The following is a 21,145-nucleotide window of genomic DNA, read 5'->3' as shown; positions in this document are numbered from 1 at the left end:
ATTTAAAGGATGTGAAAATGATGGCACCTCATACTAAGAAGTCCACTTCTTTTTCCATTCAGTTTTCTGAAAAGCATGTTTCCTCCATGCTTTGAAGACTTATGTCTTTCTTGCACTGCACCAGAATATCCTTTCTACAGGATTTACACTCAGATTCAAATCTTCATCTGACTCTTATTTAAGAGGTGTTTTTGACCTTTCTCTCCAAATTATTAACTGCCCTCAAGAGTCAAATGAGTGTCCCTTTGAATAGAGCCATCCATTTCCTGTACTTGATTAGCAAGGCAGGAGCTGTGAAAATCAAGAACATGGGCTTGAATCTACCAAAGTAAAGTGAAACTCTTCCACATCATTATTATATTTCATCTCAAAGGTATAAACTGGTAACTAAATTAATTAAAAAAAAAAAAAAGAACAAAACCAAAACACTTCAAATTTATGCTATTGATTTCCCTGGGAGAGAGGGAAGAAAATAAAAACAAACAAACAAACAAAAAAAAACCCCAACAGCCAATCAACTAAAAACTTTGTACATATCAAATACCTTATTTAATACAACTTTTTTCTAAAGTTAAAATATTTCACTTTATTGAGACTTATGCTACTAAAACAGCATAAGCTAATTCCTTTAGGCGTATTAGCCAGGTTCAGAGCTAATTAGTCAGATGCAGATAATACGTATATACATACATACAGCTCTACAGTGTGTTGTCCGGATACTAAAAGGCATGATGTCTCACAATGATAAATTCAAAACTACATGGTTTTTACACTACAGAAGAATTTCAGCAATTTGTGTGTATTTTCTTGCTACATTGAGATGTTACAAGGAAATATTTTAGTTTTAGCTAATCATGCTTTTCAAGAAGATCTTTTTCTTCCATCTGAGTTCCACCAGAAGAAAATTAAACTTCTTTGTATTTCATTATTGGGTTATACCATACTCTGAGGCATCAAAATGTTTTCTGCTGAAGGGAAATTGAGCAGAATAATTACAGTATACTAAATAATTTAGGGCTCAGTGATTTGTCTGTGGTATGAGTTCTATGTAATGTAAAGCGTAAAAATAGATTCCAGTTCATGACATCTAACAGGAAGCTGATTAACAGTTATATTTCTTGTTATACTTTTGAGGTTTTACTTCCTTAAAATAAATGTCTCTACATTTAAAATAAAGGAGTTTTTAGAGGTTTTTTAGAGTTAATATTTGGAATGGCCTTAATTAAGTTTCCTTCACAGAATGAATTTACCACTTGCAAGTGTGTCCTATGTTAATAATTTTAATCTCGTAACAACATAACACTTTTTCCCAGACAACTATTTTTTTATTCAATGCACATGGTAGCTAATGTTTACTTAAAAGTTGAGTAGTTTGTGTTACACTCATTGACCCATGCATGCAGAAAATTTTATCTTTGCTGCTGATATTAATTAGTTAACATGAAATTAAATTATTAATTTATTTGTGAGCCTTTCAAATCCTGTGCTATTTACTTTTAAAAATATTAGTAAATATGCATACATCTCCACTGGATAAAAAACTGACACTGTAGAGAGCAAAAATTCTGGTGGTGAATTTTGCTCTCCTAACTTCAGAGGCTAGAGCAGCTACCTAAACTGAGGTATACAAGTGCCACTTGGGACACATGAGACTGGCTTAGCACCTTCTGTATAGCATCTAAAGGTCAGGCATTTTTTGTCAAGGAATCTAGGATAGCACTAGATCCCTAATCATGGGCAACTAAGTCACACCCAGCGTATAGGCAATGTTTGCATATAAGGCACATCCTTACACTGCTGATACAGTTGAAACCTTGACAGGATAATCAAGCAACTAGTTCAACTCATCCCACATTAGACATCAGACTAACTTGGTCAGATGAGTGATTCTGAATTATCCTAGTCGTACTCAATCTCCTTTCGTGCAAGCTCCCATTATAACCAACTCTTGTGTTGGCCCATCTACCTCACAGATAACTATGTGCTGAATTTGACTTAGAAAAATTAATCAAATGTGTGATAAGTTTTAAGGGTTCAATTTTTCAGCATCCCACTTAGCATAGCATATAAAGCATAGCTCCCCATGATTTAATCTTTAGTTGTTTGATTAATAACCAAATCAAGAGTCTAAGAAGGTCTTAAAGCCTAAGGTTAGGCATGTAGCTTGGCTAAATCACCCAATTTGGGGACAGCATAAGTAATTAATCTAGCATTATACAGGAATTGTGGCACAGGCAGTGATCAAATACAACTCCAGAACTGCTTCACCTGAATTCTGGGACTCTTTCACTGTCTAATGAAATTTCCTGCCTCAGCTTACCCATTATTATACAAATGAGAAAATTACTGAAAAACAACTTACAGAACTATAGACATTTCCTTCCTCCCTAGCGGAGGATGACAAGATGCAAATTAATCTTAACCTTACAAAGAAACTTAGACAATGAGTTCAGAGGATTGATATAATTTCTGTGCACAATTGAGAGAAAGAGGGACAATTCAGAGATCACAAAACCAGAATTTTTCTTTGAAACTAAGTATTTCAATGTATCAGAGTTATTACATTAGGATCTTGCTCATCATTTCTGTTCTTTGGGATTAGCAGCACTGGTAACACCTAAAGCACAAAATTCTTCCTTCACTGGTCTCATGACTAATGTCTTTGATGTGCCAGTCATTAGACACCTTAGTAAATGCAATCTCCTGCTCACTTGCCTGTCTGATTTTCAACTCACAGCACAGTGTATTTAACATACATCTCTCTCATTCACAGGTTATTCTGTATTTATCTTCCTTTTGTGCTCTATCAATTACCTACCGCCTGCAGCTTGTTCTTTCACTCTCATCAGTATACGTAGAGCTTCAGAGATCTGACTCTTCAAGTACTTTTTTCTCATTTCTTGCCACATCAGCACTACCTGGCAGAATGCTTCCCCTTCGGCTTTCTTTCTCCAATCAAACTAATCATTGCAAACCAGAGTATCTTTAAAGCTCCCTCTATCTTCTTCTTTCAAATCAACATGTAAGGATAGCTCACAGTCTTTCCGTTTATTCATTATGCACACTTACATAGCAGTTAACAATGCCAAAATATAGTCAACCAAGTAATGGTACAGTTGGTTTTTTTATGTTACTTATGTTACGGTAGCATTTAATTTACTTATTATTTATTTAAAAAAAACCCCAAATGACCAAACAAACCAACCAAACAACAACAACAACAAAAAAACCCATGGAAAAAAAGAACAACAACAACAACAACAAAAGCACACCACAAAACACTGGCCCAAACTTTCACCTAAGGAAACCCAGATAAAATTCTAACTCCTCACAAACCTTGTTTCTGGAAGAAGTGATGCTCAGCAGTTTCAAAACTAAATATTTTTGTCTTCTCTAAATGTACATCTGTATAGGATAGAACATATGTAGATACCTTCACTACACCTTACAAGTAAGGAACTGTCTTCTGTAAATGTACATCTATACGGAATGCAACACATACTAGATACCTCCACGACACCTTACAAGTAAGCAACAGTACCGCATGAATAAAAAACTATCAGCCCACTGCCACTATTGCCTTTAAAGAGTCAAGAAACCTATTTGTAATCTAGTTGCGCACTATTTAGTTTGCTTGAATTTGTTCCCAATATATGTACAGACAGCATTCAGATAACAAAGCTGTGTCTATATATTCTTAATCTAATCAGGCTTCAGTCTTAGTGGTAAACCAGGAAATAACACTAGTACTAGAGCCAGCTGAGAACAGAACTCAGCTTTTCAAGCAATTGTTCTCTATTCCCTTGGGGCAAAGCCAAATGAGTTAGTCTAGATTTAAAACTTTATGCTAAAAGTTAGTCAAAACAATAGAGTTTTGAGCTAAAATGGACTGTTCTGCAGTTAAATCAGACCACTCATGATTTACTACCGTTTGACTATGCAACGACCTAAAGAAAAGATGTCCCAGTAGTAAGGAGCATTCTTAGTTTTGAAAAGCAGTGTAAGAAGCTGTTGCCTGCCACTTCTCAACGTTTGGTGCTGCCTCAGCCCACCTTTCTCCCTGATCCTCTCATTCAATTCTCAGTGCTTAATGGGACCACAGGAAAGCCAGTTCATATGATTTCCAGGATTTTAAGGAGCTAAGAAGTTTTTTCAAATGACATAAAGTAATGAGCATGAAGCTGAGTTTTGGCTTGAGTCAAATGGCCAGAATTAAAATTCCATTATTTCTTGTGTCTCTCAGTTTCCAGGGCAGATAAAAACAGACTAAACTGAACTTTTCCTGTTAAGATTACTGGGGAATTGGTTAAAAAAATGTATCTTCAAAAGCTCCTTTCTCTCAGCAATAAAGTACCATTTCTCCAACTGCATGACATGGAATATATGCCAAAATGCCTGAGAAATCAATGATCTGTTGTTTCAGTTCTGCAGTAACTTTTTCAAACATTAAGCAAGGCAGTGTGCACTGTGATTAAGAGTTATTTACAAGTTGAGTTTGTACAGCAGAAATCTGTATCACATTTACTACGGAGGGGAAAGTCTTCTTGTAATAACACAATAATTTGAGGAATCTATTCCATAGAATCATAGAATCATAGAATAGTTAAGGTTGGAAAAGACCTTAAGGTCATCTAGTTCCAACCCCCCTGCCATGGGCAGGGACACCTCACACTAAACCATGCCACCCAAGGCTTCGTCCAACCTGGCCTTGAACACCACCAAGGATGGAGCATTCACAGCCTCCCTGGGCAACCCATTCCAGTGCCTCACCACCCTCTCAGGAAAGAATTTCTTCCTTATATCCAATCTAAACTTCCCCTGTTTAAGTTTTAACCCATTACCGCTTGTCCTGTCACTACAGTCCCTGATGAATAGTCCATCCCCAGCGTCCTTGTAGGCCCCCTTCAGATACTGGAAGGCTGCTATGAGGTCTGTACGCAGCCTCCTCTTCTCCAGGCTCAACAGCCCCAACTTTCCCAGCCTATCTTCATATGGGAGGTGCTCCAGTCCCCTGATCATCCTCATGGCCCTCCTCTGGACTTGTTCCAACAGTTCCATGTCCTTTTTATGTTGAGGACACCAGAACTGTACACAATACTCCAAGTGAGGTCTCACGAGAGCAGAGTAGAGGGGCAGGATCATTAAATCTCTTGGGTTCTTTATTAGTTCCATGTTTTTCTATCACCTACTGGGTAACAAGAGAGCACTGGCATGTGTGTTATTCTTTTGTTGTTGTTATCCTCCACAGGTGAGAGGGCAGGTTTGTCCCTTTATGAGTCATTTGTGCTGTGGTTTAATCAGAGCATGGGCCTCCTGGGCTTGCCAGAAACAATACATTTGTTATTCTGATTGCCTGGAAACTGTTCTTCATTGTCTTTACAGATCATCCTTTCAGCTCTTTTGCAGCTGTTGCTTCCTCACCCATGAACATTTTCACTCACACTTCAATGACACCAATTTTCTTGCTTCTGTGATAAAGCTCTAAAAGATGCTAAGGAGATCCTTGGACAGAAAGAGAAAGACTTGGGCAGAAGTAGGGAAGAAGCCAGTGGCTGAGTACCGCACAGCCACTCACTTGTTCAACACACTGACTCCACCCCCCAGAGTGGGATGGGGAGAATCAGGAAAGGAAAAGTAAAACCCATGGGATGAGGTAAGAACAATTTAATAATAAGGTACAGTATCATACTACTAAAAATGAAAAGGGAAATAACAAAGAGATATAAAACCAAAAGGAAAAACAAAATAAAACTCAACAACAACAAACAAAACCCCCAACCAAACAACAGTGATGCACAATACAATTGCTCATCACTCACTGACCCAGCATTTTGCCTTGTTGAACCTCATCCCACTGGCAACAGCCCACTGATCCAGCCTCTGCAGATCCTCCTGCAGAGCCTTCCTACTCTCCAGCAGATAAACCTAACGTCATCCGCAAATTTATCACACTTGATCCCCTCATCCAGATCATCAGTGAAGACAATAAACAACACTGGCCCTAACACTGAGCCCTGAGGGACACCGCTAGTGACCAGTTGCCAACTAGATGTGATACCATTTACCACCATTCTTCAGGCTTTCCCATCCAGCCAGTTTCCAACCTAGCAAAAAATACACCTGTCCAGGCCATGAGAAGCCAATTTCTCCAGCAATATAGTAAAGAAGGATTCTAGAAAGAATCTAGGGATGAGTTGCTGTTACTATTCAGGCTTTACTACTCCGTTCAGGGTTTCTACTAATACTTGTGCTAGCCAGCTTCAAAAGAAGGTTAGCATATCCCTTCAGATATGGGATTCTCTCCAAGCTGTTCATAAAGTTCAATCTGTAAGAAGTATCCTCTGGTATATAAATTTCTGCTTTGTCCAGAGATGACATCCCTCACTGACCCCAAAGCGCACAAATAACAGATCAAGCTGGCTTAGTGTCTAAAGAAGACCACCAAGGCCAAACTGTCAGCTTTCAGATCTCACAATTAAGACATGACATGGTCTACTTAACTCCAGACTCAGCTGAACTAAAACAGATAAGCCCTATGTTACGCACTGAGCCACGGCAGTATTTTGCAAATCAGCAGGTCAACCAGGAGCAACAGCAGCGGGTGCCAAGCCACCAGCATATTGAAGTGCTTGGGATACAGACCTCTGCAGCATCGGGATCAGCACCATGCCCAGGTGTGACCGCCTCGTGGCATACCTCCCTTAGGACAAAGGCGACATTTGCATGGTGTGCTAACCCTCAGCCTCGGCCCAGCCCCGTTTCCAGGGGGACAGCGCCGCTCCTTAAGGTATTTGCTAGACCCGGGGTAGTTGCAGTGCTGGTCTCCTCAGTTTAAAGCTGCTTCGGAGGCCCAGGTGGGGTGTGAGTACGGGCAGCGGGCTACCTGGGCCGCTATGGTGACAGCGCCTGGACGCCGAGCCTTAGGGACCAGCGGTGATAACTGACTTCTCGGGGCCGAACCGCCGCAAGCAACGAGCGATCAGTTCGGTGGGGGGGCACCTCCTCTCCCGGGGATGGGGTCCATCGCTCTGCCGCCTCCTTACCGAGCCTTCCCGGCTCGCGGCGGTGGAGTGAGGTGAGAGTGCACACCCCGCCTCACGCAACCGGCTCAGGGAGCAGCCCCCGCCACCCCGCCCGCAGCAGCTCAGTGTGGCCTGTGCGGCTGGAGCCTCTCCTCGCCTCACCGTCCCGCCCGCCCTCGCTGCTCCCGCTGGGGCCTGTTGCCTGCACGTGCCCTGCCCGCCGCAGCGGGGGTAGGCTGAGCCTGGCGGGCGACTCCGAGAGGCGCGGCGGTCTCTCTGGCTCCCCGGCTGCCTTGCAGCTGCCTAGCCGCTGCCTGGCCGGTACTGCGGGCTTCCGCGGGCGGTAACGTACCGCCCTACAGGAGGAGAAGACAGGAAAAGCCCCAGCCCTTGCCGGCTTTTTACGCAGACTCGGCACCCTGCCTGTCCGCTCCCCGCGTCCCGGCTCGTGTGTCAAGCCAGCTGGCTGTAGGGAAATGAGTGGCTGGGACGACCTTTATCCGCTCCTAGTGCTGCCCTCCTGGGTACCGGGCGCTGCCGCCGGAATTGTCTCCATGTACCTCATCCAGAGGGTCATCTTCCCGTACTTCTGGGCAGACCTGAGGTACCTGCTGAAAGTATTGATGTATGGATTGAGAGTGGAGACGTACCGGCTGCAAGGGAGGGTTTTCACCATCTTGGACAAGTTTGTGAAGCTAGCAGAGAAGCAGCCCCACAAACCATTTCTCATCTATGAAGGGAAGGTGCACACCTACCGGGATGTAGACAGGAAAAGTAACAGGGTAGCGCAGGTCTTTCTGCACCATGGGGCTCTGAAGAAGGGCGACACAGTGGCCTTGCTGATGGGCAACGAGCCAGACTTCATCCATGTGTGGTTCGGACTGGGCAAGCTGGGCTGCGTGGTGGCTTTTCTCAACTTCAATGTCCGATCCAGATCTCTTCTGCACTGTGTCAATAGCTGTGAGCCCAAGATACTGGTCGTGGGAGCAGGTACAGTATATGCTTGATTTGTGCATCCAGAGTTTAATGTTAATATCCCCCGTGACTGTCTCTCCAGCTTCTTTACTGAAAACCTGCTTTTAAGATTTTCACAGAATGAAAGAAACCTAGGGCTAGAAGGAGCTTCAAGAGGTCATAAATTGTAAGCCTCTAAGGCAGAATGAAGCATACCCACACTTTGGGGATATCGGTTTAACCTTTACTTTAAAATGATTGTTGCAAGAAAGTTTGCAACAGCTCAGTACAGCCTGTTCCAAGCAGTTAATTGCTTCAGTAGTTCCCTCATGTACCTCAGAAAAGATTAAAATGGTCTATTAATTTCCCATTTCTTTTTAAAACATCAGTTTTAATCTTACTTAAGCCATAAGCTTTGTTCTTCTGTACTACCTCCCCTCCTTTCTAGTGATCAAAACCACTCTGCAAAATAGAAGGTCTAAGCTTAGACTGTACAATCTCTGCTGCAAAACTGTTCACAGTCTTCTAGGGACTAAAATTGAGTTTCTTTTACAGGTGTAGCACATAGGGAATTGATTTGTAGTAACCAACTTACTCTTGGTGTTGGGCTGTAGAAGAAATTGAATAGGAAATAATAGTGTTACGTAAGTTTCCAAAGTACTACATTTTTATTGAGTTCTTCAGAAGAATTTAAAATCTTAGGTAGGCATACTGTGCATTTTCTATTCAAAGTAGGCTTCCATTGTGTATAAATTGAATGTATAAACTGAAGGCAGATCCAAAATCTAAACTTGCCTTAGCATTTATGCTTAAGTGCAAGTGAACCTGCAATGCTAAAAGATCACAGAGAACTTTGACATTTAGTTTGAGGACAGTATTTCAGGATATTAAATAGTAATGTTGTTTTACCTCTCTAAAATTATTATTTCTAGTCTAACCTGCCTTACTCCATTTCACAAGTTTTTGCTTTATACAGGTTGTAGGGTTTTGCCTCCATGACACCTAAATAGTGGAATTTACCCCCATTTGTTCCCGGCTGCTGCAAATTTGAGCTTTCAAAAATATACTTCAGATTTTTCCCCTTGCATGTTTTGTAATTATAAATTTTTCCATTCTGATTCTATATGGTATGCTGGTTTAAGAATGCTTGGCAATTAAACGAAGAGAATGAAACAAAAGCCAACTTAAATATAATCCCAAAACACATGTCAACAGTGCTTCTGAACTGACAATTTTTAATTTTGCTTTCTTACTTGATAAAAAACACCCTAATTTAACACAGTGTCATGAATATGTACTTTTGCATATATGGGTTGAGGAATGGAATTAATATTCAGGGAATTCTTGCTCATTGTCTGTGGTGAGGGAGAACTTTGAATCAGAACTTTTATCTAAGAGTATCTTTATTAAAATGAGAGATTAACTAATGAATGAAAAAAACATTAGTGAAGCGGGAATGGGATCTGTGTTTCTCCAGTCTTCACTGTTACCAGCAGCTAACAGTAAGAATGACTGTGTTAACTAACTTACTCTATGAGTCTGCTTCTGCTCACAAAAGAGTAGCTATGTGCAGACAGGTAATACCAAAGGTATATCAATAAATTAGTCTCTGAGCTGGACTTTTGTATGTTGGTCTTCTTAAATTATTCATGTGTTTCAGTCTCTGCATTACATTTGTCAGTCCCTTGAACCTGCAAGGCTCTGCAGTATTCTTTTTTGAGACTTAGAGGCTCTTTTTTTATCTCTGTCTCTGAAACAAGGTGAAGTTCTGCTATATCCTTGTTTATTGGACATGTCTTATGGAAAAGGAGCTTCTCTTCGGGAGTCCAGGTTTTGCAACTGAAGGTTCATATACCTTTTGGTGACTGTGAGGACCAACTGATACCACTCTTGAAACAAAAACATTTTGTGCATAATTATTGTACACGGTAATTTCTCCTTTATATTTGTAAAAATTGCAGGACACTATTTAACACTGAGGTTACACAGTTAGATAATTCTCAGAGGTCTGTAAACATCTTTTCATCAGGTGTTAGTGTGTGTTTCAAGGAATTATCCTTACCAGTAAGAATGACTTGAACTTTGCTGTGTGTTTTGCATTTGTGGCACTGTTTTCCGCAGGGTTGTGCATAGCTTGAACATAGTAGGGTTTTTTGCAAAAAAAAAAAATACACTAAAACTAATCAACCTGTGGTCCATTATCTATCATTGTCATAGTCAGGCATCATGTTTGGCAACTAAGATTGTTTTTTCAATCAGGGATTAGTATGTAATGGCATTATTTCTGGATAGTGGAAATTCTAGTTTAAAAAATATGTATATTTTTTACCCTCCACAAACAAATATATGCTTAACTTAGCGATTCCGTTTCTTTAACAGTTACAAAACAATCTTTTCAGTATTTTGGATGACCTTTGATCTGGTTCATATACTGCAGCACAGCAGAAATCATCCACTTAACACTTTGCCCATTGACTGTGCTCAGCATGACCAAGTTTGCTCTTGAAATTCTTGTCTGTAATGGCACATTAAATCAGGAACCTGTATTCAAATCCACTTAATATTAAGGTTTATTTTGTGCCAAAGGGAACCTTACACCTTCCGCTGATATCAGATCAGCAGAATATTTGTTCCCACAGATCACAGAATCATAGAATCATAGAATAGTTAGGGTTGGAAAGGACCTTAAGATCATCTAGATAATTGTTTATTATTAATCTTCCCTGCCCAGAACAGCGGTCCAGCTTTTCTCTGCGAGAGATGATTGCATCTTAGTACATGTCATTTTCCCAAATGCTTTTGTTTTTTACAAATGTGATACTTCTGTCCAGATGGGCTCAGTACTATTTATGATTGCATTTTCTTCTATGCCTTGTTCAGTGTTTCATGCTGCCTCTTGCAAGATTACTTTAATTTGTGGAATTTGTACTCTCTAGTTTTCTTTTGTGCCTGCATATTTTTCAGAGGTTGTGGTCTGTTAACCTGGTCCAATTAGTATCATTTTGTCTTTCTTTCAGCACTCTCAGTCAGACTTCCTCCAGATGTCTTACAATTTCCTGATATTCTGATTGCTTCTTCTAACTTTAGATGGGAGTCTTCCATAGTAATTAAGTTTTGAGGGTTTGGTTTTGACTTACATATTCTACAAATGTTCTGCAATTGAATGTTTTATTTTTAAGCCAAAGATATGCTATAAAAACATTAAAAATTCTCCTTCTTGTTTGTTTCTTATATGAAATGTCTATCTCTAAAAGGGTGAATTTTTTCTATGATTGCAGCAAAATAATTTAGCAAAATCTAGTAACTTGTTTTTTTTTATTTTCTCATTCAACTGCAGGTTGTAAGGCAAATACAGATTCTCTGATTTACAGATATTTAGAGTTTGTGTTCCTTTCCAATGTTTCCACTAGCCTTTGTGGCAGAGAGAGCTTTTGCTTTAGCTACTTTCATTTGCCTGCTGTGTTCCCTGAGCAGTTACCTCTTGCTTTAATTTGTTACGTAACATTCTCACTCTTCTATTCCCAGAAATACTGTCTACCACCACTCCCATTCTGGGGAATGTTGAAAGAGATTCAAAAGTTGGAGTTTAAAACTGCGTTTTAATAAAACAACCATTAACTAACATGTAAGTAAAGTAGGAACTTGGAGAAAAAAAGGAGCTGTATGCTCATCTATCAGGACCACACAGCAATCTGACCTGTTTAAAAGGTATTGGTCCTTAGCTACATATGTTTCCAGATTATGCCACCCTTACTTGTTAAAAAAATACTGGTCAAACAGAGGGATAAGGTACTGCTTAAAATAAAGGCACCTTTTAAGGCAATGTGTCCTTTCTAGGGAATATTTATATTCATTGGAGTCTTGCTTGAACAAGGGATTACATTTTATCTTTTGGACAGTAGCTGTGTAACAGCAATACTACTAAACAACACTTAAAATTCAGTGACCCACCGGAAGGTACAAATGGAATCTGCTAGTGCATTTATAGTGTTGCTACTTGGTAGAGTTCAGGTTTTAGTAGGACACCCCTGATTGCCATCATGACTTTTGATGTGAGGATTCAACTGTGAAATGACTGTACTATTTAACTGCATGGGATTGATTTACTGAAGTCTTGTCAGCAAAGGCTATTCAGGGAGTGTATCTGCTGCATGGACATGGGTGGGCAGCCTGCTCTACGTGGACCAGCTTGAGCAGGAGTGTTGGACCAGGATGACCTCCAGAGGTGCCTTCCAAACACAGCTGTTCTGTGATTCTGAAATCCTGTACAGAACTGCATCTGCCAGCTGTGCAAGTATAGCATTTTCCTGGGCAGGATTCTTTATTCTTGATGCACCAGCAGTGCTTTCTGCTACTTCTGAGCGCATTCCGAATTTCTTTCCATCTAAGCTCAGAATCAGGGTTTATAACTGTCAGGAATAAAGTTCAGACAGAAGATACCTATATCCTGGAGAGAGTGAACAGTCTTTTTTGATATGTGTGAATTAAGGTCACATGTTACTATATACAAGTAGCAGTATTATCTCTTATGTCTTAATAACTGAGAGAAAAAAATAATGAATTTTACCAAAACTATCTTTTGTTAACTATTTGGAATAAAAAGCTATTTAGACTGAAACATTTAGGACAAAGAAACCATAGAAGACCTACAGAAGACGCTCTTACTTGCTGCTAATCACCATGTCTTTTATATCAATCGCTTTTCCTGTCTCTGTCTGAGATGGCCTTTAAATGGAAAACAGTGCTAACTGTGATTCCTAAACTGGTTTCTGTTTTACCACCTTTACTGCCTTCAGTGACATTTCAAAATACAAACACTGATCCTGGGCCAAAACAGACTTTTAATTTCTGTTATTATTACTTAGTGAAAATAAGTGCTCACTGTAAGGAGTCACTTGGGGCATCAAATACAAATAACAATTATTTTCTGAGGCTGATGTAGGGAAAAGTTTGGACTTGCCATGGCTTACTGAGCGTATCAACCAGGGTACACATCAAAGCTATGTAAAAAATATTTCATACAGTTTCCGTCCAAGTAACTTTCTGTTCAGTACAAGTTGATCTCATAATCTGATATATTCCTTTCATCAGTGTAAGACTGTGTCCTTGCCAACAGGCTGCATTGTTTCTTTGCTGAAAAATAGCATAAAAACCCTTTTGTGCAACTTGAAGCCTAGGACAGTAGTTAAAATGAAAACATATTTTCCTTGCTTTTTGAAAAGATGTGAGTTACATATCCATGTAACCAGTTTAATGGAATTTACACAAACTTTTCGTCGAACAATGAGTTCTTTAAAAGCAACAGTGAAAAGAAGACAAAAAAAAAAAAAAGCGGAGGAACATATTTATCTTGACCAATGACAGGTTTTTTTTTTTTGTTTGTTTGTTTTTTCCCAGTAGAAGGTAAATAGCAAATGGTGAATATTCATATACAAACTATCTATGAATGCATGCAGATGCACACAGAACTGGTAACTACATTGCCAAACTTTAGACAAGCGTCATTTCTTTCAAAACAAATAAAGACCTGAATATACTTTCAGACTGTAAAAAGTAAATAAGTACTTTAGAGAAACCATAAGATTAAATAGTTAAATTGCTTTACTATAATTGCTTTCCTGTATTGTAAAGTACACATACTAGGTACTTCTAGACATAATCAAACTTTAGTTCCTCCAGCAGGGCTGTTCTTCCCTGACACATGGACAAGATAATATGTAAAGACTAATAAGCCTTACGCAACATCTGGCACAGAAGTTCTTTGTTCATGGGACAAAACATTAGTTGGCTAGTAACAGAATTATTCTTTGGAAATATGTTAGTACAACTGAAAGTTACCTTTAAAGACCCAATGTTCCTTGTGTTCCAGAAGTAATTTTCAGCTTCTGGCACTTTAAATACAGCTGTTTTAAATCACCTTTTCTTTTTCAGGAAATCACTTCTTGTTTCTGTTGTTCTCTGCTATCTAAGGAGAAATTTCTTTCAAGATAACATATAATTACAAGCTGTTTATGTATTGTTCCAAGTACTAGATTCCTGAGCACAGAAGAAAAACTCTTTTAGAATTAATTGATAGTTCAATTGTAGCTGAAAAATCAAGGAAGCCTCTGTGCAACAGCAAAAACCAAAGATTTTATGAGTGAATACTTAGAGAAACAATAAATAACATGTATGTTTTATTTGAAGCTAGCTCTTAATTATTTAGAGTAAATATGTTTAATTCTACTCAAAGGGAGCTATGCCCTCCTGTCATTCTTAAATCTTACATTATTTTGCCTATACAGTTGAAATCAATGGTAGCTACCTTTCTTCCTTTGAAGTAAGGAAATAAAAGGGGTGGGGGTAGAAAAAGTCTGTTCTATTTGACAGACTTGCACTTCGTGTTACTGAAATACACAAAGAACTTGGTGCGCATGTCATCTAGAACTTCTGAATGCTTTTTAGGATTTAAGAATATTTGTGAGTTTTTTCAGGCCATGCAGTCCTAAAAAAAATGTCTTCTGTATACATGTTAAGAATTGGTAACTAATACAGTTCCATCACTTTCAAAAATGTAAAAAGCAAAACAATTTAAGGAAATGCAAGAAGGAATGAATTTATCTATGTAAGACAAGGAAATGCTGCAACAATCACAGCTACAGCTGCTTCTAACGTGTGTTTCTTTTGCTAGGTTCTCAGACTAAGTTGCACCTAAAAATTATCATTTGTATATTCAGGAAATATATGTCTATCCATGTGGATAACATAGAATAATAGAATCATAGAATAGTTAGGGCTGGAAAGGACCTTAAGATCATCAAGTTCCAACACCCCTGCCATGGACAGGGACACCTCACACTAAATCATGCCACCCAAGGCCTCATCCAACCTGGCCTTGAACACCGCAACACCGCCAAGGATGGAGCATTCTCAACCTCCCTGGGCAACCCATTCCAGTGCCTCACCACCCTCACAGTAAAGAATTTCTTCCTCATATCCAATCTAAACTTCCCCTGTTTAAGTTTTAACCCATTACCCCTTGTCCTGTCGATACAGTCCCTGATGAACAGTCCATCCCCAGCATCCTTGTAGGCCCCTTCAGATACTGGAAGGCTGCTATGAGGTCTCCACGCAGCCTTCTCTTCTCCAGGCTGAACAGCCCCAACTTTCTCAGCCTGTCTTCATATGGGAGGTGCTCCACTCCCCTGATCACCTTCGTGGCCCTCCTCTGGACGAAAGAATAAGTATATAGTTATTCTGTCACATTTGATTGATTAACAGCTGGTTTTCAGTAGAAATAATACTGTTGTATTTTCATATTCATTACTTTAAAATTACACCCTAGTTTTATAATATGACAGCAAAACAGTTATTATGCCAATGAACCTTGACTTTCAGTGCATCAGGTTTCCTGCAGTTAACACTATTGTCCTTAACATTATTTTATGTTCACATTTTTCCATTCTATTGCTATACTTTATGGAAGGGGTTGATACTCCAGTGATTTAAATGGAAGGATATCTGTCTTTTAGCTTTTCATAATTATTTGGGTGTTTCCTTCCTGGAATCACTCTGCAATACAAGGAAGTTAGAACACAAACATTTTAATGTCATACTTCATACTTGACACCAAGCTGCGTGGTTCAGTTGATACACTGGAGGGGAGAAATGCCATCCAGAGGGACCTTGACACGCTTGTAAGGTGGGCTGATGCCAACCTTATGAAGTTTAACTATGACAAGTGCAAGGTCCTACACCTGGGTCAGAGCAATCCCAGGCACAGCTACAGGTTGGGCAAAGAAGAGATTCAGAGCAGCCCTGTGGAGAAGGCCTTGGGGGTGTTGATTGATAAGAAAATGAACATGAGCCGGCTTCAGTGTGCGCTCGCAGCCCAGAAAGCCAACTGTATCCTGGGCTGCATCAAAAGGAGCGTGACCAGCAGGTCGAAGGAAGTGATCCTGCCCCTCTGCTTTCATGAGACCTCACTTGGAGTATGGTGCGCAGTTCTGGTGTCCTCAACATAAAAAGGACATGGAACTGTTGGAACAAGTCCAGAGGAGGGCCATGAGGGTGGTCAGGGGACTGGAGCACCTCCCGTATGGAGACAGGCTGAGAAAGTTGGGGCTGTTGGGCCTGGAGAAGAGAAGGCTGCGTGGAGACCTCATAGCAGCCTTCCAGTATCTGAAGGGGCCTGCAAAGATGCTGGGGAGGGGCTTTTCACTAGGGACTGTAGTGACAGGACAAGGGGTAATGGGTTCAAACTTAAACAGGGGAAGTTTAGATTGGATATGAGGAAGAAATTCTTTACTGTGAGGGTGGTGAGGCACTGGAATGGGTTGCCCAGGGAAGTTGTGAATGCTCTATCCCTGGCAGTGTTCAAGGCCAGGTTGGATGAGGCCTTGGGTGACATGGTTTAGTGTGAGCTGTCCGTGCCCATGGCAGGGGTGTTGGAAATAGATGATCTTAAGGTCCTTTCCAACCCTAACTATTCTATAATTCTATGATTCATCAGATCTATTTGCTAAGCATCCATAAAATATATAGGACTTGTACTCTGCAGGGTTTAGGTTTGTAAGACATATGTTTAGTTGGTGGCAGTAGGCCGATCTCTGTTATAGTAATAGAAATTAGTATGTCATTCATTAAAATACATAAAGCAGTCTGTCATTAGAAAAGTAGTTTTCTGAAAGATTAAATATCTTCAGGTATTTTCGTGTAAAATTTATGGAAGAGGTTTCTATTGGTGGTATCCATATTTGGACTTGATGAGGATTTGAAATGCTGGCTCTGGCAGTGCCTCATTATAAGGTTCTGTGTGAGTCATGTCAACTTTGTTTATTCATCTCTAAAACCTGAGATAGTAACATAAATTTATATCCGCAGGAGTATTTGTAAGATTAATTACATAGGCTGAGATCTAGCAAAGCACTTAGGTGTAAATGAATCTTTAAGTATATGAATAGTTCTATTGAAAGCAATATTCCTGTTCTTGAGACTGTTCCTGGATTAGTACTTCAATGCCAATGCAATGTTCTGAGAAAGTGATAGCTTGTAAAAATGCTTAGAAATATAAACATAAATACCAAATGTATTACTTAAGGATTGGCCTCTATTTATATTTTTCCTTTTTGTTTAATCTGGAGTTCTGTCATAGTTTTCTTCCTGATAAGCCAACAACATAGACTTTAGTTATCCTGCTGGTTTTATTTTATAAAAGTGAGTTTGTATTTATCTTCAGGTAAAACCCAATAGAAAAAATGTCTTTCAGTGAAGGAACAGCTTTCAGTGAATGAATGTGTGATAAAAAAATAAACATGAAATAAAATAAAACTGGCTAATGCACCTAAAATAAAACGCCTTAAGGTATCTAAAACACTCAAAGCACTACACAAATAGCCACATGGTTCTTCAGCAATGTCTGAATAAGTCACAGACCTGTGTCATATTTCTATTCTGTGAAATTCAGGTACCTACATGTATGATAGTTTATGTGGTTTTAAATTAGTCACTTCTGTGCTTTGTGAAAAACTACCACTCGATGAGAGACTGCTGTTGAGGGCATTCATGGAAAGATGTACTCCAATTACCAGCTATGTATGTATTCGCCTTGCATCTTCAACAGATTCCTTCATTTTATTTGAAGTTGAAACTTAACTACACTTCATTCTGGTTTTAGCAATGACCGAGGATTATCCAAAATGAGGTGGGATGCAGCAGCTAGGAATAAAGGTTCACCATTTTGGCTTGAGGGCTAGTTGGCAATTAGGCCTTGTGGGGTCAGCAGTATTTTTACCACATCATATTGTGTTTTCAATGACTTTTTGTTCTACTTCATCATTACTTTATTTAATTTATTTATGTCCATGGAAGCAACTTTCATTCCTCTTTCCAATATAAAAAATAAAACTTTTTTTGGGAAAAATATTTTATTTCGTAGTTTTCTGAAGTGATGATGTAACTTTATATTATGTTAATTTTTAAGATTTGCTTGGGACCCTGGAAGAAATTCTTCCTGACCTCCAAAAAGATATTAGTGTTTGGATAATGACGAAAGACTCCACTTTTTCAAGTGTGCATACCCTTTTAGACAAAATAGAGGCTGCATCGGAAGACCCCGTTCCAGTTAATCGACGTTCTGCCAGCAACCTCAAGTCATCTGTTTTATACATATTCACTTCAGGAACAACAGGTACAAGAGTCTATATTTTAATTCAGCTTTCATCTAGAAACTTGAATTTTCCAAAACTCTAATCTTCTGGTTCATCTTTTCATAAGAGAGTATCATGTTTCTCATTTAGAAACATTATAAGCATGTTTCTTGTCAGTGACTGTTTATATTCAGTGATGGGCTTTTTTTTTTTCCTGCCACATTGCACAAATGCTACCAGAAGCGTTACCTCTTGTTAGTTCACAGCTAAGGTGTATATAGAACATTTTCCATTTTTGGTGGGTTTGCAGTTATAGTAAATAGTATTTTCTGATCACATATCACTGCCTAACTAATATAGCTAACATCGTAACAAGAGCTTTAAAAAACAATCTTCAAACAATCAAATAGACACTTGTTTTTTCTTCATTAAGTCAGATTCTATGCAGGTCACTTTAGAGGCAGAAAATAAGATTATTTAATTTATTTGCTTCAGGCTCTGGGGAAAAACAGGAAATAAAAATGTCAGTCTGGAACAAAAAAATTAGGGAGTTACAAATATTGTTAAGAAGTCAGGTATGATTATAATACCACTAAATATAAACATGGATCATCTTCTGGTTAAAAGTAAGGAGTTCTAGCTAAAAAATATGATAGAATTCTCCAGGTAGGATGAATTTGTTCTTATAAGTGCATTCAGAACATCTGTGTAAAGTCTGAAATTTCAGTTATGTAGAATTTAAATTACTTTTGAATGCTTATATGTATTACATTAATTTACACTGATCCATGTAACTAAAAGAGTAAGGTTTGTTTATTCTGAAGAATGTGGAATAACTAATTCTAATCTACAGTAACTAAGGATTTTTATACTTCTAAATAAAGCAAGCGCATAGTGTTGCTCCTAAAATCAATCACCAATAAACATAGTTAAAAGAAGTAAGTATCTTGCAAAGTCTGTAGTTAGCTGCCTGCAAAGGCAGAAGTTAAAAAGTCAAGAATCTCTAGAGCACTTCTTGCTATAAGTGGTTCACAGGCAACATGGGTTTATTGCCTTTTGTCTTTATTATGATGGGGTTTGGAGTAGCTTTAAAGTGTAGCTAGAATCTCCAGAGATTACACTTCCAGTTAACAGCTCCACGTAAGTCTTCAGATGACTGGTGGCTGTGCTATCATAGGTAAGAAAACTTTCTAAACCATTAATTTTCTAAAAAAATTTTAATGTTTTAAACAGCGAGAATTTAAGTGTTTTGAGTTCTCACTGTTCATCATCAGGACTCAGCCTAAAATTTGTGTCTGTATGTGAGAACATAAATGAAGCAAGAACATAATCCCTACTCAAAATAATGGGTATCAGAGTAATAGCCCAAGAAGCGCTTGTGTTAGTCTGTGCTTTGCCGAACAGAAATTCTGTGCTGAACCTGAAGAAACTCACTAAGAAGAATCTAACTGGAGTGGACTTTTTGCTGGATTTTTTTTTTTTTTTTTAATTCTACGTAATTTTCATAGAGTTCTAGAACAAATAGGTAGACTTAGGTGTACACATCTTAGATAAGCACCCACTATGTGATCTACTTTGTCTAGATCCCATACCTTTCTTAATTACATTACAATCATTATGAATCTTGCCTAGAAGAGATCTAGTGTAATGCCTCTTCATGTTAAAGGAAATCTGTATGTACAGTAAAGGCTTTTGGCCCTTATTTGGCTCTATATAGTTTGATAGCATGCTAACCATGGAGTTTCTTCATGTTTCCAGCTATTTGAATTGATTTGACATTAGATTAACCAACCAACATATGAGGTTACAAACTGGTTTATGTATCTTTATGTGTACGGAACATGCATGCAATTCTGTATTAAACAGCCGGTTGTCTATTAGCGGCCATCTAAAGAGATGGCTGAAAATTTGGTCAGGAAGAAACAATTGATTCTTTTATGATTTTAGAGATCTTCCACAGGAAAAAAAAAAAAAAAAGTGTTAGGCATGGATTTATGTTTTCATTACAGGTCTTCCGAAGGCTGCAGTCATCAGTCAGATGCAGGTTCTTAAAGGAGCTGCTGGACTGTGGGCTTTTGGTGCTACTGCAGATGACATCATTTATATTACTCTGCCTCTTTACCACAGCGCAGCATCTCTTCTTGGCATCGGTGGATGCATTGAGTTGGGTAGGGCTTGTTTCGCTTAATTGTATTCATACAGAATATGAATATTAAAACTATTGCTAAAATGTATAAAACATATGTAGGTTCACTGACATTTGGGAAACTAATGCTTTGCTAAAATCAAATGAGTAATCTTTTCAGAATAGCTTTATATTTCTGTATTTGGGGGGAAGACGGTGTAACAGTGAAGGATCTCTTACAAGTGAACTTTGTGGTATTGGAGAAGAATTTTACAGTCATTTGTGTCACAGAGGTTTTTACTCTCTTTTATATTTAGGTAAAAAAGAACTTAAGGACCTATGTAATAATTTGGCAGTGTGTATAGTGCATTAGTATTAGTACAGACTAAGCATTGGGTAGTGGAATAGAACTAAAATGTATTTTGATGACAAGAAGACTTACAAATGCATGTATAGTAAACATTCAGCTTTGTCATATATCATTAGATGATAGATAACTTTTTCCAGTTAATTTCCATGATGTTTTGGCACAGACAATAAAATACGTATTTTACTGAGGCACCATAAGTGTCCTCAATGACTTTTTTTGAAAAGATTTATTTGGAATTTGATGGCAAATATTTCCTGTTTCCTGAAGCAGCATGGACAAATCAGAGCATGGGAAAGATCATTTGGTTATGCGTTAATTCTGTCTGAATCTGCATTGATGAATACTTTCTTTGTTGAAAACTTAGTTTCTGTGATACCCAAATGATTTTCTAATTCAGATTGACTTTTCTGGATATTTTCAGTTAAATTCTTCTGCATAATGTAACAACACCAACAAAGATAAGCTGTATTCTTGCTTTTAACCTTTTATCGATAGGTTTACTGTCTCACCAAGCAGGAGACTGAGCTTGTTCCCCTTCTTTGCCTAA

General features: G+C 38.7%; 1 protein-coding gene across 1 annotated transcript in view; it reads left to right on the top strand.

Moving 5' to 3' along the window:
- Positions 1 to 7,498: 7,498 nt before the first annotated feature.
- SLC27A6 (solute carrier family 27 member 6) overlaps positions 7,499 to 21,145 on the top strand; it is a gene marked incomplete at both ends in the record, with an annotated part of 41,526 nt that continues 27,879 nt past the window's right edge. Inside the window, 3 exons of the mRNA XM_080637115.1 lie at positions 7,499 to 8,012; positions 17,938 to 18,144; positions 20,113 to 20,271. Of these exons, the coding sequence (XP_080493241.1) occupies positions 7,499 to 8,012; positions 17,938 to 18,144; positions 20,113 to 20,271 (880 nt within the window). The remainder of the gene's footprint in view (positions 8,013 to 17,937; positions 18,145 to 20,112; positions 20,272 to 21,145) is intronic.

This window comes from Psittacula echo (assembly GCF_963264785.1).
Source record: "Psittacula echo genome assembly, chromosome: Z".
NCBI lineage: Eukaryota > Metazoa > Chordata > Aves > Psittaciformes > Psittacidae > Psittacula > Psittacula echo.
Note: the sequence above shows the minus strand (reverse complement) of the source record. Positions and strands in the feature narration are given on the sequence as shown.